Source organism: Arabidopsis thaliana, chromosome 5 (genome assembly GCF_000001735.4).
Source record: "Arabidopsis thaliana chromosome 5, partial sequence".
NCBI classification, from domain to species: domain Eukaryota; kingdom Viridiplantae; phylum Streptophyta; class Magnoliopsida; order Brassicales; family Brassicaceae; genus Arabidopsis; species Arabidopsis thaliana.
Genome location: NC_003076.8, coordinates 3,225,782 through 3,251,338, shown reverse-complemented (window position 1 = coordinate 3,251,338; position 25,557 = coordinate 3,225,782). Strand labels below are relative to the sequence as shown.

Below are 25,557 nucleotides of genomic sequence, written 5' to 3'. Positions count from 1 at the left end.
ACGAGGCGATCTAAGTATCAACTGAGCCCCGAGGCTTCTTTCAATAGAGACCGACCTCATCCAATTCCGAGCTGTTTACTAAGCGTTATCACTTTCAATGAAACATATGACACCTGTCAAATCGCAGATTCGAACTGTGGGAGCAACTGGATTAGAAAGCAAACTCCCAACGATTCAGAAAACATCAAGAGCCCATCTTAATATCATCATGAAGCTCTGAGGCTTATCTTTCCAACAAGATCGATTTTGCTCCATTTGGTGCTGTCTTCCGAGAGTTATAGGTTTTTCTCTCGAGCATGCGTTGTTTATCGAGACACAGATCCGTCTACACCCGATCTGTCTGCTTTCAGATCGATTTCCCGGCGATCTAAAAGGAACCAGGAGCCGATCTGCACATCATTTTGAAGCTACAAGGCTTATCTTTCTAACGGATTCATCCTTGCCTCAATTGATTACGTTTAACAAGAGTTATTACTGTTTTTCTGCGACAAGCACGTCCTGGCTGTAGCCCAAAGATGCATGTCTGCGGCTATCAGATCAGCCACCTTTGTGACCGATTTTTACGTCCATCGTCGTTTCCAGGACGATTCCACCAACATTCTGTTACAGGAAAACCTGCTATTCATAAGAACAATCCAAATCTCTAATTATCATTCAAAACCAAACAATCAATCGATGTTCATAAAACACCAAATGATTCAGCTAGCTCTCGATGTGAGAGAAATCTAGCACTTACAAGGTTCTAGAGAATTCTGAAGATTACAGATTATTCGATAATGAAAGCATGAGCATAACATGTTGCTCTTATACAAAAAGGTAAAGAAAGTAAACGTTAACCACGTTAATAACGATCGCCGTTAACGTCCATTTGTATTGCCAGCTCGCCAGCTCACAACACGTACTTTGCTTAACATCCCTGACTTCACATTGCCAGCTCGCCAGATCACCAGCTCACCACGTGAATCCTGTATCACATTCCCATAGGCTTCACGTCTTCACCTCGTCACCGATGTGCAGATCGGCTCCTGGTTCCTTTTAGATCGCCGGGAAATCGATCTGACCTACTCTCACGTCTTCACCTCGTCAAGAGTAGACTTTTTTATTTAACACTACACTTGGAAGACTTTCTTACCTACTCTCACTATCGACCCGATTCTTCAGAACCGGGTTTTGGATTCAATTTCGGATAACCCCTAAATTGGTACGCCAATTCTCAGTCACTCAGAATAAAAAAAAGGCTCACCTTTGTCCACGAATCGCAAGTGAGTCATAGAAAAACCGAAGCTTTTGACTGATCTCAGTCACTTTAGTCTCCCTGCTCACGACCCTTCTCGTCTACTTAGGGTTATCTCCATTTGCCCCTCTTCCTGTCAACTTTCAGGTATTACTTGTCAATAAGATGTGAAATTGAGTATGTGCATCAGATGTTTCCTCTAGATTGAACTGATTCCACCTTTGATATGCGCAGACACGAAAACTGATGGGTGTGATCAATGTTCAGGGCTCTCCATCGTTCTCTATTCATTCTTCAGAGTCAAATCTTCGAAAGTCTCGAGCTTTGAAGAAACCCTTTTGCTCAATCCGGAATAGGGTTTATTGTGCTCAGTCTTCAAGTGCAGCTGTAGACGAATCCAAGAATATAACTATGGGAGACTCTTTTATCCGTCCACATTTGAGACAATTGGCTGCTTATCAGCCAATTTTACCCTTTGAGGTGATATTTAGATTGCATTGAATTTATTTTTTGACAATTATAGATGATTGGATTGGGTTGGATTGGATTTATCTTCTAAAATGTGTATGTTTGTTTGTAATTAGGTATTGTCTGCTCAATTAGGAAGAAAGCCTGAGGATATTGTCAAGTTAGATGCTAATGAGAACCCATATGGTCCTCCTCCAGAGGCAAGTCTATATCTTTCTTTCACTCATTCATAGATATGTTGATGACTGGAAAAAGGATAATTTTGTTAGTTAGTTAGTTGTCCTCTCTAACTTCAGGTTTCAGAAGCTCTGTGTAGGTTTTTGAAGCATTAGGCAATATGAAATTCCCTTACGTTTATCCTGATCCACAAAGTCGTAGACTTCGTGATGCACTGGCTCAAGACTCTGGTTTGGAGTCTGAATACATACTTGTAGGCTGTGGTGCTGACGAACTTATTGATTTGATCATGAGGTATGGCTTCAAGATTTGATTTTTCAGTCAATTGAGCTTCTACCAGAATCGTATTTTCTGACTAAAACTCTGTTTCTTGCAGATGCGTGTTAGATCCTGGGGAGAAGATTATAGATTGTCCTCCAACTTTCTCAATGTATGTGTTTGATGCGGCTGTGAATGGAGCAGGTGTCATTAAAGGTGAAAGATTTACGATTTTCATGTGTTTCATTCTCTTCGATTTTGCTTCTCTCTCTCTCTCTGAATGTATAGTCTTAAACATGTTGGTCTTTGTTTGTTTCACAGTTCCAAGAAACCCCGATTTCAGCTTGAATGTAGACCGCATCGCTGAAGTTGTAGAACTAGAAAAACCCAAATGCATATTCCTAACTTCTCCCAACAATCCAGATGGGAGGTAAAACACCACCACTCTAAACAACTCGAAAGGAAAAATTCTTTTTAGTAGTCCGTCATGATTATTAATCCGAGTTTCTCTTTGATACAGTATCATCAGCGAGGACGATCTGTTGAAGATTCTAGAAATGCCAATACTTGTTGTTCTAGATGAAGCTTACATCGAATTCTCAGGAGTTGAATCACGCATGAAATGGGTGAAGAAGTATGAAAACCTTATCGTTCTCCGCACATTTAGCAAACGAGCTGGTAAATTTTGGTTTATCACTCTATATAATCTAAACATTACAGATATAAAGTCTGCATCTAAGAATTCTGATGATATTTCAGGTTTAGCCGGGCTTCGAGTTGGATATGGAGCGTTTCCGTTGAGTATAATCGAATACCTGTGGAGAGCAAAGCAACCGTACAATGTCTCTGTTGCAGGGGAAGTAGCTGCTTTAGCAGCACTCTCAAACGGGAAATACTTGGAAGATGTGAGAGACGCCTTGGTACGGGAAAGAGAGAGACTGTTCGGGCTATTAAAAGAAGTTCCTTTCTTGAATCCATATCCGAGCTATTCGAATTTCATTCTCTGTGAGGTTACATCTGGAATGGATGCAAAGAAGCTGAAAGAGGATTTGGCGAAAATGGGTGTGATGGTTCGTCATTACAACAGTCAAGAGCTTAAAGGTTATGTTCGAGTTTCTGCTGGAAAGCCTGAACATACTGATGTTCTCATGGAGTGTCTTAAGCAATTTTATTGACTTCCCCATTTGTTTGGGAATTCTTAAAACAGCCACACAAAAATAAAATTGATTTTTTTTCCCTCCTTTTTTGTTTGTTTTCACTTGTTGGATTCAGTGTTTGACCAAAAAAAAAAGGATTCATTGTTTTTGTTTCAGTTAACAAGGAGAAGCTTTTGTTGTATTGTACTTTTTGGTTTGAAAATGGGCCTAAGTCCATATGTAAACTTGTTGATGAAGCCCATTAAAACTGAAACTTGACTAATTCGGGTCGGACTCAAATCAAAAACATACAGTATGTTGAAAAAGATGAAGTGAAGACAATGGTTGGTTCCTATAATCCATAACGTAGGTTTATCTTGGTTCAATTTTCAACTTTAATTTCTTATACATAAACCGACCAGCCGAACTCAGGCTCAATTTCCCAGATCGCCCCAAGAGTCAGCTTTCTAAAGAAGCCGACCTGTAGATAGGTATATCACTGCCTAGTTCATCAGGATTTTCAAGGAAAACGATCCCGAAGCTGACTGGTTTTATAGAGTTGGGTCTCATGACTGGTTGCACTTGCTTGAAGTAAACGTTTATATCTCAGCATATATCTTCGATTAAGGCGAGGTCAACTTCTCATTTTGTGAGAAAACAAATTGGAACAGTTTGTGTTTTGTTTTGTGATGTTGGAACAAATTGGAAGAATTGCCTCCAAGAAGTCAGAGTTTGAGAATTGTACATGGCGGCGACGGTGGAGAGTAACGAATCCAACAAAACACAAAACAAAACACAAACTGTTCCAATTTGTTTTCTCCTTAAGTTCACAATCGTAGAGTTTTGTTTTCTCCCTAAAAGTTATATTAAAGAAAACATGTTTTTTTTCCTTCTTGATAAATCGAAGATTCTAGACTTTGATCCATAATCCCTTGGATCGGAAATTAGAATGAATATTAATCCCCGTCGAAGAAAGAATTGTACAGTAGTTAGTTCTTCTCTTTATACTAACGTGACCAACTACTTCTTGGTTCAAAACAAACATGTTTAAATTCTCAATTTACTAAAACTATGATTCTATAGTAACATGTCAAATGAGAAACATTTCAATGTCAAAAGTCTGGTCCAATTATCGAACTACATAAAAACATTTTAATACTAAAATAGTCTATATTTTCTACCACAAACTAAGGAAATGTGGTGCGACGAAAAAAAACAAAACTAAAAAACTAAAGAAATGTGGTATTATCCAAAAACCAATTATGCAATATGATAGTTGTCTGTGCAAACCTTTTGATGGAATGTTGTAGTAATGACCAAATTCCATTTGTTTTTAGATTTTTTAGTTGAAAGTTGAATTTTACAAAACAACGAATCGTTTTTGTGAAACTAATAACTTTCATTTAAATAAGTCGGAATCGTTTTTGTGACAAAATCTGTTAAAAGAGTTTCATTATTTTTGATGGAAGAGCTAAAGAGACTGGAGAAGTTTCAGACTGTTGTATCATCCATTACTTGTCACGGTTTACTTTCTTCTTCATCTTCCGATTCAGCTTCTTCTTCTCGCTTCCTCTCCAATCTAGTCCTTTTCCTGGTAACCATAAAGTTTAGGTTTTTCGAATTTTTCAGTTTTGACGCTCCGTAAAAAAAAAAATCTAAAATTCATTCTTCTTTCAAGGTACAACCATGCGGCGAACTCGATTTAGATTCGAAACTGGGTCTACTCTCTGAGTTCTTACCGAAAGTAAGTAAAGCTAGATTCTTTAACTAATTTTCTATAAAACTAAGATTATATCGCTCTTCTTTCAATGTGTTTCGTTACATTTAGATCTCAGGACCCTTCCTGGAAGAGATATCGAGATCACTTGAGCTAGACGATGAAGCTACTACACCACTTAACACAATTTCAGGTTCTACTCTCTCCATACACTATCTTTCGTTTTAGCTTCGTGGCTTTAATATTAGATAATGATGTCACAACTTCGATTAATTCTGACTTCTGAGTATTCTTGATCGTTACAATTTTTATGCAGCAGAGTGCCAAAATAGTTGTGTGAAGAGGAGTGTCATGGACAATGTTGATCCTTACATGTCACAGAAGCACCAAGAAGTTGTGGCAATGGTCGGGCTAGATGCAATGAAGAGAGCAAACTCTACACTTGAGGATTTCGTAAGTTTTTCCTCTTACAAATGCATTGATACTCTCTGTCTTCAATGGTTGAGTTAGCTAATCATAATAGATAACATGATCGGATTGTGTAGATAACTGTCCATATCTTGTTGCAGTCCAGGTCTTATTTCATGTTTCATCGGTTGGATATTAACGAACCGCAATCAATATTCAGATATTTACCTGTGCTTTCATTCACAGAGAGTTACATATATCAGGTAATAATATGTGTCTTTCTGTTGTTTTCTCCCTCGTGTCTGTAAGATTTTCTTTGTTTTGAGTAACCGTGCCCTGCAACAATGACAATGTTACCTGAATCTAAGAAATGTAGGTCTTTTGTTTCTGTAGATGGATGCTCTTAATGAGAAGATAGTCAGTGAATCAGCTTGTGGATCCCAAGTCATTGTAAGATGGCATGTGTAAAAATATTTAGGAGTATAGGAATCACCAATTCAGTGTACAAGCTAATGGTTTGAGATGCAGTATTCAAGTCATGGATGGAATGCTGAATCACGAGTTCTGTTTGAAACTAATCCGTTGAAGCCGCTTGGAGATCTGCTTGAACGTGAGGCCCTTTTGACAAACAGGTATTTCCTTGCTATAACTTTTGTTTTCCTTACTGTTTTATTAGGGAAAGGGACAAACATATACACTGATCATTATTAATTTGTTGCATGGGTTAGAGTACAACAAGAGTTTAATTCGGGTGAAGAGTATTGGGCGTTAGAAAGAAAGCTTTGTCATGCACTTTCAAACAAAAACAAGGTAACTGGTTCAGTTTATTGTTATCTGTTTGAATTTGCTTTACATTTGCTCATATGGTTTCCTCTGTATCTTTATAGATCTGTCTCGAAGATGTGATGAGAGCAATTCATTTGAAGTCCTTTGATTACAGGGTGTTGAATCTTCTACTATACAAGTTGAGAGGAGAAGAGGTAGTACACTCACGTGCCTTGTTTTATTCACAATGTGAAGTCATATTCAATCCACTTCTAGTATGTGATACATATAGATTGTAATTGTATTGATATATGTCTTCTCTTCTTTATTTGGAAAAGGTGAATGAGTTGCATATGGACTTCTTGTCAATCTCAGAGTTTCTGGTTGAAGTAGCGGATGATCTGTAATCTTCTTTTAAAACCTCTCCATCTAACACAAACAAACACAAAAAGTTTCAGAATCTGAATGGTTTCAACTTTACTTGTGCAGGTTCGATTACGAGGTTAGATACACCCTCAAAGAACTCCCTAACGTCATCACGATCTTTCAACTCGATATGGTTTTCTTGTAGGATGATGTTCTTGAGAACAATTTCAATGTATTACGTATGTTTGTGGGAATATTCGGCTCATCGAATGCACCCACTGAACTGGTAAAGAAACATTAATACGACAGTCAAATCAACGTTTCTCTGAAAATGTCTTAGAGCTCATTGGTTTTTTTACAGGCGAAGCGGATATCGGAAGCTGAAGAGAAGTATGAAGAGATTATGAAATCCCTGGATCCACATTTGTCTTCAAATTACCAAAGAAGATGTGAAGAAGCTACTAAAGAAGGTACCAAGATAACATCATCAATCAAATTCTCTGTATTTTTTTTGGTTGACTTAATGAAAAAAGTTGATCAGGTGGGAAAATTTCTGGTCATTCGCTGGGAACATGGAACATACCGGCGGTTATCTCCGACGAAGAAGCATACCGATCTGCTCAACGGTAAACCGAGATTTAAGTCATGGTTATATACCGGATTAAACCGGGATTTTTTTATTGTATCCTTGACCGAGACATGAATAGATGTAAGCTTGTGACCAAACATTCTTCGACCGTATAAAAGGAAAAAATAGTTTGAAGACTTTGTGACCTATGATGTATCAAAGGAGACAAAAGCCATTGACTCTTATAATTGGATCATGGAATAATAATTTCAGTTGTCTTACTGTGAAAGTCTTCTCTTTCTGATGATTTTATTTTTTTTGTTTGTGACTTCATGTTTATTTCTTTAGTTTTCGAATAATGTTGTAAGACAAATTTTGAAATGCGACAAATCAGGTAACGTGGAAAAAGATAGTCACTGATCGTATCACGCGATTCCACGGAACGTTAGTTTCACGGCTTTTATTTCGTGTATTGTTATTTTCCAAACTCCTTCCAATTTGATTTTTCAAAATAATAAAGGATGTTTTCACGGGTTTAGGTATATTCTCTGTTCTCCCTGAGGAAAAAAAACATTTTGTGGCTTCTTTTAATTTCTCACTTGTTTAAATTTACGCATTTATTTCAAATAAATAGTATTTATTCGATGCAAGAAAGTTTTACACTTTATAATTTTAAGAGGTGATACCAAAGTCGATGGCAATAAATTGTAACCGAAATTCTCCTTTAAAATTTGGTGTGAACAGTAGTTAATGATCATCACTGGTCCATGGACCATTCCAAAATCCTACTCCAATTTAATTATCATGTCGATTGAAAACTCAGCTAATATGTAAAAAAAGAGTAATCATTCGAGTGGTTACTTGTACTGTACTTTTGATTCAAACCAAAAAGAAAAAGAAAAGAATCATTACTTTAAGAAGAACTAATTTTTTCTAAAAATGATAAAAATGTCACATAAGGTACTTGATATACGAATAGTAAATGTACAGTTTATGGAGTAGAAAACGATACTGCGAAAAATTGTTGGAAAACAGCAGCAGAAAGAGACATGGACTATTATTATAATATTAAGGGGACAGATGTTCACATTTAATAACATAAGATTGTTGAAGTTACCTTAATTGAATGCAGTCAAAATTATAAAAAAAATGTGTCATCCTTCTTCTTCCTCTTCATTTATTGCTCTTGGTAAATTTTTTACCTCTTTTCTCATTTTGTTCAAAAGACAAATCTCAGTCAAACTTGTGGTTTTTACTACACACACTATTACTTGCTCAGTAATTTCCCTATTCTGATGAAAAAAGGAAACCCCAAATTTCCCTATTCGTTTACTATTTTCTGATGATAAAAGGAAACCCCAATTTGATGTGTCAGTAAATAGATACTTACCAGTGAAATGTAATTCAACTCTTCCTTTTTTTTTTTAACCGTTGAACATTCCATTCAACGTTTAGATTGTTGAGAAAGCTAGTATTAGTAATGAGTTTGGAACCATAAAGCATTTAATTAAGTATGCCAAAAGAAGCATATAAGTCCAAAGATCTTGGTATTAAGCGCATGTTGCAAGGCAAATACTGGTTGAATATATGGACGACATGTTGCTATGCAAACTTTGGTCAACACTAGGCTCTTCTTTGTTCTAGCTAATAACCAACATTGACTCAATTTTTAATCCGGTTTATTATATATATACTTCCAATGATATGCAAAATACAAAACATGCAAAAACTAATGAACAATGCAAAGAGAGATATCCAAAGAAAATAATGGAAAAAAGAATAAAAGTTAGGAAAAGAGAGAAAGAGAAGAAAGATTGAAGTGACACTTAGAAAGAAGGCTACTCCTCTTCTCTGATATGTATCCTCCTATTCTGTCTCCCCCACTCTGTCTTGTTCCTTTCACTCCTCCTTTCCTTTAAATTACCATTTTGCCCCTTCTCTTCCCTTATCTCTCTCTCCTTAACTCACTCATTTCACTTCTGATCCAAACCTTCTCCAACTTCATCATCTCTCTCTCTCTCTCTGTTTTTCTTTTTCAAACAAAATATTGAAATTTCACTAGACCCACATGAAGCTCCTCCTTTATAGTAGTAATTCTTGAATCCAACTCAAAAATGTTTGCTATATACAAATCAACCCTTCTTCTTCTTCCTCTCATTCTCATTCTTCTCATCACTCCACAAGTCTCATCCTTTCTTCAACCTATCCAACCTCCTATTTCTCCTCAAGTAATCAAAACTCATCTTTCTCAACTCAATTCCCCTCAAATCAATTCATGTTTTTGTCATTTGATTGATCTTTAGTTCTTTGCATTATTTCAGGTCGCTTTGATTGAAGATAAAGCAAGATTAGGTTCAACACCACCAAGCTGCCACAACAGATGCAACAACTGCCATCCTTGCATGGCTATTCAAGTACCAACTCTCCCGACTCGCTCCCGCTTCACACGAGTTAACCCGTTTTCCGGTGGATTCGTACGACCTCCTTCTTCTCTAACCACCGTTCTTGATCAGTACTCTAATTACAAACCTATGGGATGGAAATGTCATTGCAATGGCCACTTTTATAATCCTTAATTCATGGTTTGATCTCCTACTCTGTTATTTTTTATTTATAAGTTTCTGAAACATTAATTTTTGTGGGAGAAGATTTGTTCTTTGGATTCTTTGTATATGTACGGCTCAATTTGTAAATAATCAAAAAGTTCTATGATTTTTGTTTGAGAGAAATAGTCCCCTGTAACTACTTACTTGCGTCATTCATTTCTTTCAACACTTTTTTTTGCTTTAATTCACTAGTCTTGATATTGATTCCTTAACGTTTGCATGTTCACAATTTATTTTCATCAGCTTTTTCAGCTTTTTATTACTATTTTCTGACTGACAGAACAGAACCATTTAAGCTTAAACTGTAATTATAAGTAACCAGTTACTTCTTCACAATTTTTAATTTAATTTTGGAAGAAAGAATGGATTTAGATTTGATTTGAATGGAACAATACACTGTCAAAAATTGATTAATCAATTTTGTCTCACCTGCTTCCACTGTCCTCCTACACGTCACTGTTTGAGTCTCCTTCTCGTGAATCTTCTGTAGACCCATTTATCTGAGTAAAGCTTAACTTCGTACAATTATTATCATTACTTTATTTTTTCTTCTTCTTTGTCTTATAGCTTCAAAATAATTTAGTAATCAATTTACATAACATAACTATGAGTCTAACCAATACTATTTGCATTTTTCTCTCTTTTACTTTTTTTTTTGCTATAAGGAATTTTTTTCTCTTTACTGTTGATAAATGACACAAACACAAGCAAACGAAAATATATATACTTAAATTTTGAAGTGATTTTCTATGTTTGATTCTGGTTACTAAATTTGCTTTACAAAAGAATGAAACATATCGAAAGGATGAAATTTTATGTCATAAGTTTTGTTTTTTTGATGAAAGTTGCCCGGAAAAAGGGGTTTGTTTTATTAGTAACGATGAGAAAAAAGTAAAACGGACTTAAGATTATTACATATAATCGGTGGCAATAGCAGAGAGAGAGTCAAAGAGTTTTTGGGGTTTGGAGAGCATCACCATGTGATCTCCGCCATCGATCTCGTAGACTTTCGAGACGTTGAAATTATCAATCATCCAACGAATGAAATCGCAGGGGATGGCTTTGTCTTCACTACTCATTACGTAAACTCGTTGCACCGAACCATATCCTTCCTCGCTAAACTTTTCTTTCTTTGATAGATCCTCTGTGAAAAATGACCCTTGCCTATGCAACATTTTTGCCAGCTCGTAATCCTTCACAGTGTAACCATCATGTAACCACACACCAAAACTAATTAATAATCATCTCATACGATGATTCATATTCGAAAACTTTAGCACATAGTTTGAATATAGATTTTGTTGTTTTGGCGTAACAAATTTTAGAGATTTGTGGGAACAATACCTCTATGGGACAATTTTGGTAAAGACGTGCCTTCATGAATTTTGGTCCCATCTTCAATAAACTCATCGTCCCATTTCTTGTTTCATGAGATGAAAACTCACAATCTCCCAAACCTCCAGGCATCTCCATATACTTTATTATTATCATCAACCAAACCAAGAATTATTTTCATGGTATTAAGATAAGTTGGTCAAATTATAAAAAACTACTAGTATCAAAATTATTTTTGTTATTTTATTGTTAACCTTGTCCAGAACGTGAGAAGGCACGTGGGTTGTGTCGGGCAAGAAGGCGTTGAGGAACACAAGAACCTTAATCTTCGCCGGAAATATGTCGGCGGCGAGAGCGATGTTGATGCCTCCGAAGCTGAATCCAACCAGAATTACCTCTTCGTTCTCTGGAAGAGATTTGAGGGTTTCGATCAACGGTTTGGAGTATTCGTCGACGGTTTCAACGGCCTGGATTGGTCGTGGGTCGATCCCGGAGGCGGCGAGTTCGACAGCAGTAACGCGGTGGCCGGCTGATTCAAGGAGGGGCTTGAGCTTGTACCAGATCCAGGCTCCATGATAAGCGTTGTGAACTAACACGAAGTGATGTTTCCTCTCCATATGTCTCCGTAGACGTTTTCTTTTTGGTTAAGGTTCTTTGCTTGTTTGAGAATAGCGTGATAAAGTTGGGATATGAGTATGACGTTATTATTATATAGTGATAGTGGGATAAGGTTCATATACGTTACGCTGTTAATAACTTCTTATGTTATGACACATGTTCAGATTTACTAGTCTCCTCGGTCGGCTGTTGTATACTTTTGTATACTTGTATTTAGATATATTTTAAATAAATAAAGCAGAATTCTGTAATCACACTTAGCTAAATTACATTAATTTTTTTGGACATTTAAAAAAATATATGAGTACATCACAGTTTCAATCTAATAACGGACCAACACATGTAAGATTTTGACATCCGCGATTAGATGGACGTAAAAAAGGCTTAATTAACGGAACTAATTGAACACGATAAACACGTGCCTGTTAAGTGTTAACCGACCTAATCTTCATATTGATCTGAGAATCTTCACAGCTTCCCTTCCTTCTTTGAGTCTAGCCGGCCCATGGGCCGTGAAACACTGTGACTGTGACTCTCTTTTATTGACTCATTTTAACCTTTTCCTTTTGCCTTTTGGTACCAATTTTTAACTTTTCCTTTGTACAGGGAGATTCGCTTCCTTTTTTTAGGCTGGCCATTTCGTCTTAGTGAGTGGTGTATAGTTGGCCATTTCAGTCAGCTGTATTATAGCCTCATTGTCAATGATGTCGAAAATCATTCCTCAATTTACACAATGGTTGTCAGGTAAAAAACAACGAGAGTTGATAAGTAGATTTAGGAGGGAAAAAAGAAAAAGACAATTTAGTTAGTCTTCTTTTACATCCACGTAATTAAATAGCACATCGTTCCAAACATCATTATCAAAGTTCATTAGTTATTTAGGGAAATTACAAGTTGCACGGAGAAAAAGCAGTTCGTGGACCAACATTGGACTTTTCTTTCAGACAAAGGCCATTAGCGAGCGAGAGTGATAATTGCGAAATTGCCAAAAAACGCAAAGTCTACCACTAGACAAGAAAATCGAAGCTTTTCACTTTCTCTTTTTTCTGTTTTGTTGTCTTTGGTTCTACTCTCCGCACTGAATCTTTCGATCAGCGATAATTGTTTCCTTCTTTTGGGATTTTCTCCTTGGGTACGAGGTTCTTTCCTTCTTTTATTTGCTCTGTTTTTGAGATTTGGAATTGTTATCAAGTCTGACAAAATTGGTCACTAATCTTTCTGGGAAATTGAGCATGTTCGTGTTCTTGCATCCGTTTGACTCTTTTTCTATGCAAAGTCTCAACCTTTCAATAGTGGAATTTATTCTTATCCCTAATTTCTCTTTACCAGACCTATTTTTAGCTAAGTTTGGTTGAATTTAGAAAGTCTTTGATTCATAGTTGAAGAGATTCTCTCCATTAATCTTTCTCTGTAATGTGTCAGATCCACTAAAAGTAAGTAAGAAAAAGATTTTGTTGTAATGTTATTAAATGTGTCTTTGTAGATGGAACCAGCTCAATTAATGAGATGAGATGAGAATGTTCAGCTTGCAGAAGATGGCTATGGCTTTTACTCTCTTGTTTTTTGCCTGTTTATGCTCATTTGTGTCTCCAGATGCTCAAGGTGATGCCTTTTCTTACTTTTCAACTGCTATTTTGTTGCTCTCATTTCTTGTTTCGTTTCTGGTAATTTCTGAGCTTGTTCAGGTTGAAGATTTAACTCTATGATTCTTTGCTTTTCCATTTTCAGGGGATGCACTGTTTGCGTTGAGGATCTCCTTACGTGCATTACCGAATCAGCTAAGTGACTGGAATCAGAACCAAGTTAATCCTTGCACTTGGTCCCAAGTTATTTGTGATGACAAAAACTTTGTCACTTCTCTGTAAGTTTAATGACAACTCTGAATTAGTCAATGTTGTTTCCATGTGAGAAGATTTATATTCATGTCATTTGTGATTGCAGTACATTGTCAGATATGAACTTCTCGGGAACCTTGTCTTCAAGAGTAGGAATCCTAGAAAATCTCAAGACTCTGTAAGTGCTTTAGATTGAGTCTCTCTTTTTGTCTGAAATCCTAGAACATAGATATTAGGTTGTGAGCATTTCGCTACCTTCTTTTTATATATAGTACTTTAAAGGGAAATGGAATTACGGGTGAAATACCAGAAGACTTTGGAAATCTGACTAGCTTGACTAGTTTGGATTTGGAGGACAATCAGCTAACTGGTCGTATACCATCCACTATCGGTAATCTCAAGAAACTTCAGTTCTTGTAAGTAGTTCCGCCTCACAATGCTGTTAAATCTTGCACATGTTTTAAAACATTTTTAAGACGTAGAAAAGGATTACTCATGTCTTTATTCACTTGTGTGTTGGCTAAACAGGACCTTGAGTAGGAACAAACTTAATGGGACTATTCCGGAGTCACTCACTGGTCTTCCAAACCTGTTAAACCTGTGAGTTACTGTTCTTTGTGTTTATGCTTACCATCTTTCTGGAAGCATCCTTGTCTTAATTCCATTGTTTGAAACTATGTTTACAGGCTGCTTGATTCCAATAGTCTCAGTGGTCAGATTCCTCAAAGTCTGTTTGAGATCCCAAAATATAAGTATGTTTGACTACTTCAAGTTTAATCTAGCATGCTCATTTCTTTAGCAGTAATTTGATCTGTTTCTAATCGACTATAGTTTCACGTCAAACAACTTGAATTGTGGCGGTCGTCAACCTCACCCTTGTGTATCCGCGGTTGCCCATTCAGGTAAACTACTTCACTTTGCGATTGCTCTGACCGCATTTTCTTTATTTTCAACCATTTCAAAAGTATGAAAGACTGAAAACATCTAATCTGCGGTGATAGGTGATTCAAGCAAGCCTAAAACTGGCATTATTGCTGGAGTTGTTGCTGGAGTTACAGTTGTTCTCTTTGGAATCTTGTTGTTTCTGTTCTGCAAGGATAGGCATAAAGGATATAGACGTGATGTGTTTGTGGATGTTGCAGGTCTGTAATATACCCTACAGGGAAACCTTTCTTTCGTATTTCGTATTTCGGTATGTTATGATGTATTGATATGCAGATTTGTGGAACTTTACTATTTTTCAGGTGAAGTGGACAGGAGAATTGCATTTGGACAGTTGAAAAGGTTTGCATGGAGAGAGCTCCAGTTAGCGACAGATAACTTCAGCGAAAAGAATGTACTTGGTCAAGGAGGCTTTGGGAAAGTTTACAAAGGAGTGCTTCCGGATAACACCAAAGTTGCTGTGAAGAGATTGACGGATTTCGAAAGTCCTGGTGGAGATGCTGCTTTCCAAAGGGAAGTAGAGATGATAAGTGTAGCTGTTCATAGGAATCTACTCCGTCTTATCGGGTTCTGCACCACACAAACAGAACGCCTTTTGGTTTATCCCTTCATGCAGAATCTAAGTCTTGCACATCGTCTGAGAGAGATCAAAGCAGGCGACCCGGTTCTAGATTGGGAGACGAGGAAACGGATTGCCTTAGGAGCAGCGCGTGGTTTTGAGTATCTTCATGAACATTGCAATCCGAAGATCATACATCGTGATGTGAAAGCAGCTAATGTGTTACTAGATGAAGATTTTGAAGCAGTGGTTGGTGATTTTGGTTTAGCCAAGCTAGTAGATGTTAGAAGGACTAATGTGACTACTCAAGTTCGAGGAACAATGGGTCACATTGCACCAGAATATTTATCAACAGGGAAATCATCAGAGAGAACCGATGTTTTCGGGTATGGAATTATGCTTCTTGAGCTTGTTACAGGACAACGCGCAATAGACTTTTCACGTTTGGAGGAAGAAGATGATGTCTTGTTACTTGACCACGTATGTATAATCAAATAATCCTACCTCGAAGTAGCTTCTCTCAAGCTTTATTGACCGTAATCTTTTGGATCTTTTTTTTGTTTTGGACAGGTGAAGAAACTGGAAAGAGAGAAGAGATTAGGAGCAATCGTAGATAAGAATTTGGATGGAGAGTATATAAAAGAAGAAGTAGAGATGATGATACAAGTGGCTTTGCTTTGTACACAAGGTTCACCAGAAGACCGACCAGTGATGTCTGAAGTTGTGAGGATGTTAGAAGGAGAAGGGCTTGCGGAGAGATGGGAAGAGTGGCAAAACGTGGAAGTCACGAGACGTCATGAGTTTGAACGGTTGCAGAGGAGATTTGATTGGGGTGAAGATTCTATGCATAACCAAGATGCCATTGAATTATCTGGTGGAAGATGACCAAAAACATCAAACCTTGAGTTTACTGTAAAGTTGCCAACTTCACTTTTTTGTTTTGTTCTTCGGTGAAGAAGTAAAATCAGTTGTATAAATCTTGTTTTTGTTTCATGATGTATCTTTTGACTTTAATAAATTCTGTGAATGAAAAGAACTATGATGTTTTGTTGACTTTTTTCGTTGACCGCAAGAAACCTTTTTGTCGTCTTATACTGTCAGGCCTATTACAAAGTTGTCGTTTATATGGGCCTAATATGGGCTTTTAAATACATGTTTTCTGTCCCAAGTTGTCCTAGTTTTGCCAACTCAATTTATGATTTTTTTTTTTAATTATATCACAAAATAAAGATTTCTGTATTCTCTGACATGAAAATTAATATTTATTATTGAAAAATCGTTGTTTTCATATTTGAATAGAAAACAAGAAGAACAAAAAATTAACATATTTTTAATCATCTCTAAATTGTGTTAGATACAATAGCAATGTATTTTAAAGATTTTTATGTTCATGATCGAAAATATCCAAAAATATTTAAGATTGAAGAATGGATAATAATATACATTATCCATTGACAAAAAAAATCTATACATCATTATCATTTGGATACGGATGAAGTAAATTCCCTAATTGCACAAGATCTTTACAAGCCTCGATTATGTGTCAATTCAACATTATAACAAAATTAATAATAATAAAATAGATTCAATGAGTGATTTTTCTATAAAACCTAATGAGAGATCACTTTATCTGACATCACATACTTAAAGGGCCTTGTCTTTTAATTATTATTAAATCTCTACTTGGCCTTTTTATATTATCGTTAGCCAGCCGATCACATGCTTCTTCACTTCTTCCATTATTTGATCGATCTTCTTGGCAATCAAATCAACATTTAGACTTAACCAATGATATAATGAAACAACTCAACATTCAAGCTCTAATATGTGTTGTTTTAGAGCAAAATACGTGGTCTTTCATATGTTAACATATTTAAACTCTAGTCTCTAGCTTTAATTTGTTTGATTTTCTGCTTAAAGATACACAAACTGCTCTTTGATTTTTTTTGTGTGTTTTCATTCACATAATAACAGTTTGTCTATTATTTGTTATGACATCTATATTCATACATGATCCGAATGTTATCACTTATCACCATGGAAGGAAGTGTAAAACAAAAGATTCAAATAATCAGCAAAAACCCTAATTATTAAATACCATACAACTACAACTACAACTACAAATGATATCCATTTCACAAAAATCTTATATATATATAAACTCTGTGCACAGAGACATATGCTAAAGAACATTGACAACAACATATGCATATGAGTATGAAATCTCTGTACTGTACATTCTACAACATGAGTTACAAATATATGATGTCTCTACAGTATTTATATATATATAGATAGGCAAATAAAAATCTCCAACAAGCACAATTCCAAGAGTAAATTTGATTTGAGTTCCTCCAAAGTACATACCTGAAAGTAAAGACAAAAGAAGGCTAAGGAATGTCGGAAAATATAGAATCATCCAATAGATGATCAGGCCATGCAGCTGAAGCTGAAGCTCCTGATTCTTGACCGCTTGAAGATGTGATATTGCTATTGACATCTTCAATACCGTATTGGTTAAAAATCAGATCATCATTCACATGAGCAGGAGTTGTGCTGGATGGATCCGAGAGCCAGATTGGAGACACGGGTAGGTTTTCTCTTTGAGTGGAGAATTTGAAGTGATTGTCATCAAGATTCTGGGGGAAAACAGATGATGGTTCCATGTTGGAATTTAGGGTTTTCAGGGAAGGTAAGCTGTGGAAGTCCTGAAGATAAGAGCCGAGGAAACCGAGGTCGAGATTGTTGCTGGTGGTATTATTACTGGTCTCTTTGAAAGAGGCAATAGAGTTAAGGAGACTGAGAGTGTCAAAGTCATTAGGGTTAACATTGTTACTCATGGAAGACGGTTGAAGAAGGTATTGGAACAATTGGAGTTTGGCCATCTCGGTTTGGAGTTTGAGTATAGTGTGTTCTTGATCAATAGGAAACTGTTGTTGCAGATCAACAAAGCCTCTCAGGTTAGAAGACAAAGACATGAGCTGAGATAAGCCGGAGAAGATATCGGTTCTTGGACGGTGAGTCATTGGATCAAAACCCATCTGAATCAGCTTCTTCTTCAAATGAGTGTTCCAGAAATTCTTGATCTCGTTATCTGTTCTCCCTGGTAACTGATTCGCAATCGTTGACCACCTTATAACATCATCATTCATAAGCAATCAGTATAAGATAATCTGGTACACAAACAAAACCGTTGACTAAAACATCAAAACAATCATCACAAGATTAATTACTTGTTTCCAAGAACTGAATGAAGATTCAAGATAGTCTGTTCCTCGTCCGGAGAGAATCTCCCTCTCTTGATGTCTGGTCTCAAGTAGTTCGTCCATCTTAGCCTGCAACTCTTCCCACACCTGTTAAGACCTGCACAGAGAGAATCACATGAGAAGCTTAGACTTAAGACAAGCTTTCAAGAAAGAAAGAACACAAAAGCATTACCAGCGAGTTTGGGAAGGGCTCTCCAGCTACTATGACCATGTTTTTGAACATAGTTGACAAGTTTCTCATCTTCATCAGGAGTCCAAGGACCTTTCTTGAGACCAGAGTCATCAGAGATAGGAGATCTTCCCATGTTAGATGATCTTCTCTTCTCTGTATCTAAATCAACAACGGTTTCTTTTTCTTTTCTTTCTTCCTTCTCTATACTGTTATAATTGTCTCTGAGATTTGGTTGCTTGCCTCCTTCCTTCCTTCACAACCACTAACTGCTTCTTATTCCAATTTATATTAAACCTAGCATCCTTTTCTCTTCATGTCCATTCACCACGTGCTTCTTTCCTATTCGCCTACCAAAACAACCATGTCACTTTCACCTTTCAATTCCATTTTTCTAATCATTTTCTTTTATACTCTCACATACGCATTCCTTTACCAGTGTGATAAAAATCATTCAATGTAAATTCTTCCTCTTGTCTTAAAGCAACATCAGTATCATCTCGGGAACAGCCGTCTCCAACGGACAAACACATAACAATCGATTTGTTTTTTGTCTTTAATTGGGAAGCAGTTCATTAGTTGCCATCACTATGCCCTAGTACCAAACCCCTGCATTTGTCAAGAAGAATAACAACAACACATAGTTATTGCTTGGTCTCTTCACAATCCAAAACTCTAGTCTAGGTTATTGAATGGTTCAGCTCATAAAAAAACACAGATCAACTAAAAGCAAGAAGGTTAGATCATCTTTCTTATGAAATCCATAAAAGATCTTCTCCGAGTAGGTGATGATGGAGGAGAAGGGCAATAAAGGATATTTGACAGGAGGGCTAAACTTTTAGGTTGTATTTTTTAATCATTGGAATGACAAATAAAATGAGAAAGAATTTGTGAAATATAGAAGTCAGCGCCAACAACACATGGCAACAAGAGGGTGGCCAAAGAAGAGACATCTCCTCTGGCACGCAAAATTAGGTTTTCCTCGCATCATCCATTTCCATGGCCTATTAGTTTATGCATTTAATATTTCATATTAGCTATATTTTTATTGTATTTTTCTACATACCGATTAAAGCTATGATCAACCAACTAAACAAAACGGAAGGCAATGAACCCTAAGAGCTTGCCGCTGAAAATGAGAATCTTTCAAAAAAGTCCTGAGAGATTATTAAAGCAAGTAAAAGATGTAAAGTGGTCCAATAGTGTAAAAGAAAAAGATGCAGAGTGGGTTTGTTATGACCGTGTAAATTTCTTGTTTGACACATCATGATTAAGTCCATATATAGCAAATTTTAAGGTATTACTTACAGAGATTGCCAATCCCTAAAATGCATTTTTCTAGGAAGAAAAGATACCAAATGAAGAAACCGACAGGAAAAGCATACACTATATCGTTAGAAGAAAACTTGTAAGATTATGTTTTGTATCATTTTGTGGCAATACATAAGAAAACTTGTAAGCTTATGTTTAAAATCATCCTTAATTATTTCCTAAGCGCATTCAATGAAATTTCAGCGAGCAATAGCAATGGACAGATCAGAAAGAATGTCAATGTAAGTCAGGGGCAAGTTTGGGTATAATCAGAAGAAGTACTTACTATTGATGATGGTGACAGGCTTGATATGACAGATTTTGACCACTAGGGAGGAGCTGGTTAGGGGAGAGGTGGGTGCAGAAAATGATCTAAATCTCCACCATCTTTAAAACCTATAAGACTTTCTCCCTCAGCCTAAGTATTGCACCCAATGGCATATCTTGAGCTCTTGTCTTTTTCTTCTGTGTCTTCTATATAATGAAGATCACAGGTTCCGTGCACAAAATTCAAACTGAACGACATAATATCAAGAAACAAAATCTAATTAAGAAATAGAGAAAAATCAAACAAGAAGATGTTTTACCAAATGAGGGCATCAAATCTGTCAGTTTCTAGAAGATATTTTAGTGTATTCAGTAACTGTAGCCTGTAGGTGAAAGTGAAATGTGATACTCTGACTCTCTGAGCAGGTTTTGTATGGATTTGCATTAACATATTTTCACTCAACTCATTTTCTACCTTCACTGCAAATATAAACATACAGATATACATGAAGCTTGACAAACTAACATTGCCTAGAGAACCCAAAAATTATAACGTTCCTTATATATATAGAAGATTATAAAGCCATCTATCAGAAGAGGATTAATAAAAGCCATTATCTTAATTTTATTTCATTATACATTGAAACTCCATGGTAGCATCTGGATGTACACTATGGTTTTCGTTGCATCATATTTGAGCCTACGACTCTAGAAGTATCATCAGACCTAGGTAACAGAAGCCTACAAATTAAAAAAAAAAAGACGAAATAATTCTTACAAAAACTCAATTAAAATTAGGGAAAGAAAGATTATAATTGCTTGTTGAATTAGGGTTCCTCTCAGAGTGGAGGAAGCAGGTGAAGAAAATATTAAAGAATTAAGGAAAGCACTATAGGTTTTTTACAAAAGTATTAATTATGAAATATGTGATGTCACTTAAACCGTTCTTTTCCTCTAATTAAAAAACAACAACAACTTGGTTTTCATTGTCAGCTAAACAACTGAATTGCTTCTTCTCCTAAGTTTCAAACCAACGCGTCTAAAAGCTCGGACTTTCTATGTAACGAATGAAAATATTTAACCCTTGTATTATACCTATATATTGAATGTAAATGTGAAAAGCAAAACTCGAGATCATCTGCAAATATACCTTTAATCAATTTATGATACCAAGCATTTTGCAACCAACTTTTAAGTTCCACAAAATCGATAAAACACAAATTATAAGTTTGTGTATGAGGATTTATCTGCAGTAATGATTAAACTCTTGATACTTACAGAAGTCAGACGAAATTAACCAAGATGCTCGTGATTCGAATATCATCAGCATAGGTTAGGTTCCTGAATGAAATTCCAATGAGTGACGAGAGTGGTGACTGTAAAACCAAGAAGAACAAATATGAGACACACGTGTAACATCACACACGCATGCACACGTATATAAACCTATAATCTTCATGACCATCCTCTTTTTCAACTGTTCATATGGTAGCAATCTTATTGGAATACAGAAATTGGTTTCTATTTTATCTGTAGTAATCAAATTAATGATGGTTACGCATAGTCAAGGATTAGTTTTATATGATAATGATCTAAAAGGCATTAATCTTTTGAAACTCATGTATATTATTCAAATCTGAAAAGAGAAATTAACAAGAAATCACCGGTTCAACATCTTCTTGCTTACTCTTCATTTAGAATAGTAAATTAGCACATACTTTTCTCAACCGTTACGCCCAACATTGCTGGAACATCTGCTAGAAAAAAAGCATCGTCACAAGAAACCTCGAGAACATGACAAATAAGAAAAAAAGAAAGAACAAGAATGTCTACCATTAGTTTATATAAAGTCAGTCAAATATTATATGCCCTAAACTGTGTGGTCTTAAGCGGTATTTTTGTTAACAATCAACCACTAAATGTCATTTTAGGTGGCTGAACTTCTTTTGTCGTGGACATCGTTTTACAGCTCAAGACAGTGAAAGACATGGATGCTAACAACGGAAAAATATATATGTCATCCACGAGCTCTACACATATTGGATGCATTAATAGTATCTATCATTAAGTAAAATGTATCCATATATAAAAGGAAAAACAGATGAAGAGGAATTATAATACGAATAAAGTTTCACTATATGCAAAAAGAAGGAAAACTATAGAGGAATGTGTACCTATACCTAATGGGTCTTTCCTACAAAAAAAGTTGCTCAATGACAAGAGGTAATCTAGCTCGTACTTAGTTAGGTGCATCCGTGCATGTAACCAGTGTGTCAACTAAATCTAGAGGAAGCAATAATTCAGGATTTAAACCATCACAAGTATCTACCAAGTTCAGAACATAGACGAAATCACGAAATGAAAGAAATTATGATTTCACGATGTCATTGTTGACAAATTTCTCTAAATTTTCAAGAATAGAACCACTTCAGAAGATACACTATGAAGTTCAGAAGATTGTTTTACCAGGAAAGCCAATAGGATCACATCTCTTTCTATTCTTGTTCAAGAATTTGCATCTCCAAGACCCTTTTAAGGTATTCATATAATATTTTTTTGAATGATACTTCCTGCCAAGAAATAGATTCAAACAATTAATTTTGAGCCCACTGCATGTATTAGAAGAGAAGGTTACTATAGGATAGCATGTTGTACATTTAGGATTGTTTAACCTAAATTTTGTTAGACCAAATCTAAAAAAGCCCAAACTGAAATCATCATACAGAAAAACCCATGAGCTCAGAGGGGAAGAACTAGTAGCTATCATCAAATAAGAAAGTAGTTTAAAAAAAAAGTTAACTAGGCATCATAGAACAAGCCAGCGATTATGTTTATTTGGGTATATTATATAAACATATATCTTAATCATCAAATTAGAAGAAAGAAAATTATATATATGGGAAATAAACCTACCACTCCTCATCATGGTATATAAGCATCATCTGTCATGCATCTATTGCAAAGTGGTACAGAAAAAAAAGAGTGTTTAGAACTGAAAAAAGGATTAGTAGTGGCTTTATGATCAAGTCGGTTTTGATTGAGTTCACCAAGTTAGTGGTGCCTTCTCACTAAAAGCTTTTTATAGGGATTTTCATCAAAGGTCCACCTTCAGTACATACTAAGACAGATAGGCAATTATTATGGTTGAAAATAATGTATGTAAATCTTTATTAGTTTCACAAATCTGCACTAACATCTAGACAACTTGAACATATATCTTCTTGAACATATAAACTACCTTTTGAAATTTGAGTTTTACGAGGAAAACTAGACGAAGTTAGTGCAAAGTATAAACCAAACAAACAAGATTGTTTACTATAAACCAAAGAAACGAGATTATTTCAGTAAATAAATCTTAAACAAGTATAAAAAGTCCAGCTTTCACTTTGACAAATGGGGGACAAAAAAGGCACAGCTGAATAAAGTTTGTTAACTTTTACCAGTCATGTGATAAAGGTGGAAAGGTAGATTTCTGTCAACTTTTTCATGATTTATGTGCTTGAAAATATGACATTCCCAAGACAGTCCCTTTAACATCACCAATCAATATAGCTCAAAACCAGTGATAAAACCATACAATTTTGAAATACTCTTATCATTGTAAGTTTATATGTGCATGGAGAAACCACATTTGCTTAAATAAAAATTGTATAGAATGAAGTAAAACTAGTTAAAGATTAGACAAAGATATGGGAACTAAAAGCACCAACAAACCTCAGAACCTAAGAGAGGTGGCCACACCACTCGCCGTTTATGTTCTTTGAGTTCATCGTTTCACTCACCAGCAAGCATCAAGCAGAAGACAAAGAGAAAATCTGAAAGACCCTGTAAAAATAACATTGTTGCTTTTAAGAAGGTAGTAGCTAAAGCAAACAGGCTAAAGTGAATTATCTTTTCACGAAAGTGTAAGAGTTTAAAGACAAAACCGGGGAAGCTTTTTGCATGAAAAAGTAAGCCACATGGCCTGACTCAAAAAAGTACGAAGATCTCTGCATGAACATATACGTAAAGAACAGGATACACAATAGAATAATCTTGACAAAAGCATCATAAAAAGCTGTGCGAACTCTAAAACACATGGTTGGGGTTGGTAATTAAGTCAGGTCTTTAAATTGAGTTCCAATAAAGAAAATAAAGCTATCCAGGAGCAAACCTTATAAGTCACCTTTAGATCTGCTCTTTGTCCTAAACCTTTTGTATTTATTCTAGATTAGTAGCACTTAACATTAAGTAAACACTAACCTATTCTTTTGAGCTTCACAATTGTCCCTATCTTTTTCAGAGACACGGAAAAACACAAATTAAGAATTTCATCCAAAAATAATAATAACACTAAACAAATGATGATACAGTTTGAGATGCATGATTAGAATCTGTTAGTAAACTGTAGACTGATGGATGTGAACAACACAACGATTGCAGATGCCAACCACAACTTAAGATAATTCTTACCAAAAAAAAAAATCAATAAAACTTTGCATAAAAGTCTATAAATTTGACGATTTCCACAATATAATATTGTGGGCAGATAGATCTTTCAGAATACCTTTGACTTATACCCTCAGATAGATTATATTAGGTAAATCCTCTCATGGACTAGATCATTGCTAATTTGCTATTTCAACTGTTTAGTTTTCTAACAATTAGGATGATAAAAAATCTGGAAAACTCTCTTGTACATGAAGCAAACATGTGAATCAACACATTAACAAGCAGCACTCAACAACAACAACAACAACAAGACATCAGAATTATTACAACTTAGAATCCTGCAGTTTTGCTAGCTACCCCAAGAGGAGATGAGATACCTGAATTGAACTCTGGTTGCTGACCTTCGATAGCAAACTCCTACAGCTTGAAACTGAAACATGGTAACAGAGGCTTCTCATTGCCAATGTAGACTTAAATATGTGTTGCTTTGCATCATTTATGGACCAGAAAGTGGGATAGTTATACGTGTTGGACATAGAAGTCACAAATGGCTGACCACTCCCTTGAATTAAGAAACACAAGAATAAAATATCACTGAAATCACCAGAATAGTAGGAGATGGTAGAACAACTCCACTACGTAGTCATCATCCCACAGAAGAAAGTAGCTTGGAAGAGGAATGTTTTGGTTAGCTTGAAAACTACACCATCAGACAGAAAAATCAGTAAGTAGGATCATATCTCAACCCCATTGTGGAATATGAACCAAATATGCAAGTCAATTTCTTCTACAGACAGTGGATTGGATGAGAACATTGTTTATATATAGTCTTAACATTATTTTATCATTAGTTCATTTTGAAACTTCCATCAGTCAGATTCCCTATATATATAGTAAGTTCATAAAACTAAGAAGAAAAAGCCTATATATCTTTCATATCATTGTGGACCAACAAACTTAAACAAAACCAAAACATCAACGGATCAAGTTCAAGAAACATATATAGCACATACTTAAGATACTTATCTATCTTTCCCATCGCCCAAGTCGAACTCTAATATCGGTTACAAGAAAAAAAACCTAGCATGATTCATAAGAGATAAAAGAAATATCATCCATAC

General features: G+C 35.7%; 6 protein-coding genes, 3 long non-coding RNA genes and 3 other non-coding genes across 28 annotated transcripts; 6 read left to right on the top strand and 6 right to left on the bottom strand.

Moving 5' to 3' along the window:
• Nucleotides 1–374: 374 nt before the first annotated feature.
• HPA1 (histidinol phosphate aminotransferase 1) lies at nucleotides 375–3,492 on the top strand. 8 transcript variants are annotated; one of them, NM_121071.4, is made up of 8 exons: nucleotides 375–1,381; nucleotides 1,469–1,714; nucleotides 1,819–1,902; nucleotides 2,019–2,173; nucleotides 2,256–2,353; nucleotides 2,459–2,567; nucleotides 2,658–2,815; nucleotides 2,897–3,485. In NM_121071.4, the coding sequence occupies exons 2-8, from the start codon at nucleotides 1,481–1,483 to the stop codon at nucleotides 3,310–3,312; spliced, it is 1,254 nt and encodes a 417-aa protein (NP_568226.1). In that variant the 5' UTR covers nucleotides 375–1,381; nucleotides 1,469–1,480; the 3' UTR covers nucleotides 3,313–3,485. The 8 variants fall into 8 exon arrangements, with proteins under 8 accessions (NP_568226.1, NP_001318526.1, NP_001330918.1 ...); NM_001343104.1 differs by having other exon boundaries at nucleotides 691–1,381; nucleotides 1,502–1,714; nucleotides 2,897–3,492; NM_001085095.1 differs by having other exon boundaries at nucleotides 1,373–1,411; nucleotides 1,502–1,714; nucleotides 2,897–3,492.
• A 189-nt stretch (nucleotides 3,493–3,681) lies between these two features.
• On the top strand, nucleotides 3,682–4,243 carry AT5G01705. Its single transcript, NR_142536.1, has 2 exons — nucleotides 3,682–3,764; nucleotides 3,791–4,243. It is a non-coding gene; the product is annotated as an other RNA (long non-coding RNA).
• AT5G01725 lies at nucleotides 3,682–4,243 on the bottom strand. The gene has a single exon (NR_142537.1). It is a non-coding gene; the product is annotated as an other RNA (long non-coding RNA).
• On the bottom strand, nucleotides 3,907–4,103 carry MIR5998a. Its single transcript, NR_142540.1, has one exon. It is a non-coding gene; the product is annotated as a microRNA ath-MIR5998a precursor (primary transcript).
• On the top strand, nucleotides 3,915–4,111 carry MIR5998b. The gene has a single exon (NR_142539.1). It is a non-coding gene; the product is annotated as a microRNA ath-MIR5998b precursor (primary transcript).
• A 256-nt stretch (nucleotides 4,244–4,499) lies between the features above and the next one.
• AT5G10320 (ATP synthase subunit B) lies at nucleotides 4,500–7,424 on the top strand. 6 transcript variants are annotated; one of them, NM_001036788.3, is made up of 14 exons: nucleotides 4,500–4,867; nucleotides 4,952–5,017; nucleotides 5,102–5,183; nucleotides 5,310–5,443; nucleotides 5,560–5,661; nucleotides 5,792–5,848; nucleotides 5,927–6,030; nucleotides 6,127–6,208; nucleotides 6,286–6,378; nucleotides 6,502–6,566; nucleotides 6,653–6,665; nucleotides 6,735–6,815; nucleotides 6,891–6,999; nucleotides 7,071–7,424. In NM_001036788.3, the coding sequence occupies exons 1-14, from the start codon at nucleotides 4,736–4,738 to the stop codon at nucleotides 7,157–7,159; spliced, it is 1,209 nt and encodes a 402-aa protein (NP_001031865.1). In that variant the 5' UTR covers nucleotides 4,500–4,735; the 3' UTR covers nucleotides 7,160–7,424. The 6 variants fall into 6 exon arrangements, with proteins under 6 accessions (NP_001031865.1, NP_001031866.1, NP_001332366.1 ...); NM_121070.5 differs by having other exon boundaries at nucleotides 4,552–4,867; nucleotides 5,307–5,443; nucleotides 7,071–7,383; NM_001036789.2 differs by having other exon boundaries at nucleotides 6,653–6,815.
• A 1,534-nt stretch (nucleotides 7,425–8,958) lies between these two features.
• Nucleotides 8,959–9,900, top strand: AT5G10310 (EPIDERMAL PATTERNING FACTOR-like protein). 2 transcript variants are annotated; one of them, NM_121069.4, is made up of 2 exons: nucleotides 8,959–9,325; nucleotides 9,419–9,900. In NM_121069.4, the coding sequence occupies exons 1-2, from the start codon at nucleotides 9,212–9,214 to the stop codon at nucleotides 9,671–9,673; spliced, it is 369 nt and encodes a 122-aa protein (NP_196593.1). In that variant the 5' UTR covers nucleotides 8,959–9,211; the 3' UTR covers nucleotides 9,674–9,900. The 2 variants fall into 2 exon arrangements, with proteins under 2 accessions (NP_196593.1, NP_001330790.1); NM_001343100.1 differs by having other exon boundaries at nucleotides 9,073–9,325; nucleotides 9,401–9,829.
• A 555-nt stretch (nucleotides 9,901–10,455) lies between these two features.
• On the bottom strand, nucleotides 10,456–11,884 carry MES5 (methyl esterase 5). Of its 2 annotated transcripts, NM_121068.4 has the most exons (3): nucleotides 11,293–11,884; nucleotides 11,048–11,179; nucleotides 10,456–10,896 (listed from the first exon to the last, which is right to left on the bottom strand). In NM_121068.4, exons 1-3 carry the CDS (start codon nucleotides 11,653–11,655, stop codon nucleotides 10,615–10,617), a joined length of 777 nt encoding a protein of 258 aa, NP_196592.1. In that variant the 5' UTR covers nucleotides 11,656–11,884; the 3' UTR covers nucleotides 10,456–10,614. The 2 variants fall into 2 exon arrangements, with proteins under 2 accessions (NP_196592.1, NP_001332228.1); NM_001343099.1 differs by having other exon boundaries at nucleotides 10,469–11,179; nucleotides 11,293–11,722.
• Nucleotides 11,885–12,530: 646 nt separating this feature from the next.
• On the top strand, nucleotides 12,531–16,081 carry AT5G10290 (leucine-rich repeat transmembrane protein kinase family protein). Of its 2 annotated transcripts, NM_121067.4 has the most exons (11): nucleotides 12,531–12,788; nucleotides 13,140–13,258; nucleotides 13,385–13,517; nucleotides 13,598–13,669; nucleotides 13,764–13,907; nucleotides 14,020–14,091; nucleotides 14,178–14,243; nucleotides 14,323–14,393; nucleotides 14,493–14,633; nucleotides 14,736–15,472; nucleotides 15,563–16,081. In NM_121067.4, the coding sequence occupies exons 2-11, from the start codon at nucleotides 13,168–13,170 to the stop codon at nucleotides 15,875–15,877; spliced, it is 1,842 nt and encodes a 613-aa protein (NP_196591.2). In that variant the 5' UTR covers nucleotides 12,531–12,788; nucleotides 13,140–13,167; the 3' UTR covers nucleotides 15,878–16,081. The 2 variants fall into 2 exon arrangements, with proteins under 2 accessions (NP_196591.2, NP_001330624.1); NM_001343098.1 differs by lacking the exon at nucleotides 12,531–12,788 and having other exon boundaries at nucleotides 12,941–13,258; nucleotides 15,563–16,044.
• Nucleotides 16,082–17,061: 980 nt separating this feature from the next.
• MYB92 (myb domain protein 92) lies at nucleotides 17,062–18,770 on the bottom strand. The gene is made up of 3 exons (NM_121066.3): nucleotides 18,431–18,770; nucleotides 18,226–18,355; nucleotides 17,062–18,124 (listed from the first exon to the last, which is right to left on the bottom strand). The coding sequence occupies exons 1-3, from the start codon at nucleotides 18,561–18,563 to the stop codon at nucleotides 17,383–17,385; spliced, it is 1,005 nt and encodes a 334-aa protein (NP_196590.1). The 5' UTR covers nucleotides 18,564–18,770; the 3' UTR covers nucleotides 17,062–17,382.
• AT5G10278 lies at nucleotides 18,616–25,018 on the bottom strand. 2 transcript variants are annotated; one of them, NR_143252.1, is made up of 7 exons: nucleotides 22,919–24,501; nucleotides 22,472–22,575; nucleotides 21,670–21,759; nucleotides 21,284–21,381; nucleotides 20,025–20,253; nucleotides 18,864–19,036; nucleotides 18,616–18,777 (listed from the first exon to the last, which is right to left on the bottom strand). It is a non-coding gene; the product is annotated as an other RNA (non-coding RNA). The 2 variants fall into 2 exon arrangements; NR_143253.1 differs by lacking the exon at nucleotides 18,616–18,777 and adding an exon at nucleotides 24,814–25,018 and having other exon boundaries at nucleotides 18,804–19,036; nucleotides 23,720–23,830.
• AT5G01695 lies at nucleotides 23,708–24,165 on the bottom strand. The gene has a single exon (NR_142535.1). It is a non-coding gene; the product is annotated as an other RNA (long non-coding RNA).
• Nucleotides 25,019–25,557: the final 539 nt, after the last annotated feature.

Coding starts and splice junctions, on each gene's coding strand:
- MES5 (NM_121068.4), bottom strand. CDS start 11,655: ATGGAGAGGAAACATCACTTCGTGTTAGTTCACAACGCTTATCATGGA. Junction 11,180..11,292: donor CTTCTCACGTTCTGGACAAG/GTTAACAATAAA, acceptor ATAATAATAAAG/TATATGGAGATGCCTGGAGG. Junction 10,897..11,047: donor ACCAAAATTGTCCCATAGAG/GTATTGTTCCCA, acceptor TACACTGTGAAG/GATTACGAGCTGGCAAAAAT.
- HPA1 (NM_001036790.2), top strand. CDS start 1,481: ATGGGTGTGATCAATGTTCAGGGCTCTCCATCGTTCTCTATTCATTCT. Junction 2,354..2,458: donor TGGAGCAGGTGTCATTAAAG/GTGAAAGATTTA, acceptor TTTGTTTCACAG/TTCCAAGAAACCCCGATTTC. Junction 2,568..2,657: donor CCCAACAATCCAGATGGGAG/GTAAAACACCAC, acceptor TCTTTGATACAG/TATCATCAGCGAGGACGATC.
- MYB92 (NM_121066.3), bottom strand. CDS start 18,563: ATGGGAAGATCTCCTATCTCTGATGACTCTGGTCTCAAGAAAGGTCCT. Junction 18,356..18,430: donor AGCCCTTCCCAAACTCGCTG/GTAATGCTTTTG, acceptor CTCTCTGTGCAG/GTCTTAACAGGTGTGGGAAG. Junction 18,125..18,225: donor CATTCAGTTCTTGGAAACAA/GTAATTAATCTT, acceptor TGATGTTATAAG/GTGGTCAACGATTGCGAATC.
- AT5G10290 (NM_121067.4), top strand. CDS start 13,168: ATGAGAATGTTCAGCTTGCAGAAGATGGCTATGGCTTTTACTCTCTTG. Junction 13,908..14,019: donor CTCAAGAAACTTCAGTTCTT/GTAAGTAGTTCC, acceptor TTGGCTAAACAG/GACCTTGAGTAGGAACAAAC. Junction 15,473..15,562: donor ATGTCTTGTTACTTGACCAC/GTATGTATAATC, acceptor TGTTTTGGACAG/GTGAAGAAACTGGAAAGAGA.
- AT5G10310 (NM_001343100.1), top strand. CDS start 9,212: ATGTTTGCTATATACAAATCAACCCTTCTTCTTCTTCCTCTCATTCTC. Junction 9,326..9,400: donor AACCTCCTATTTCTCCTCAA/GTAATCAAAACT, acceptor ATTGATCTTTAG/TTCTTTGCATTATTTCAGGT.
- AT5G10320 (NM_121070.5), top strand. CDS start 4,736: ATGGAAGAGCTAAAGAGACTGGAGAAGTTTCAGACTGTTGTATCATCC. Junction 4,868..4,951: donor CCAATCTAGTCCTTTTCCTG/GTAACCATAAAG, acceptor TCTTCTTTCAAG/GTACAACCATGCGGCGAACT. Junction 5,184..5,306: donor ACCACTTAACACAATTTCAG/GTTCTACTCTCT, acceptor ATTTTTATGCAG/CAGAGTGCCAAAATAGTTGT.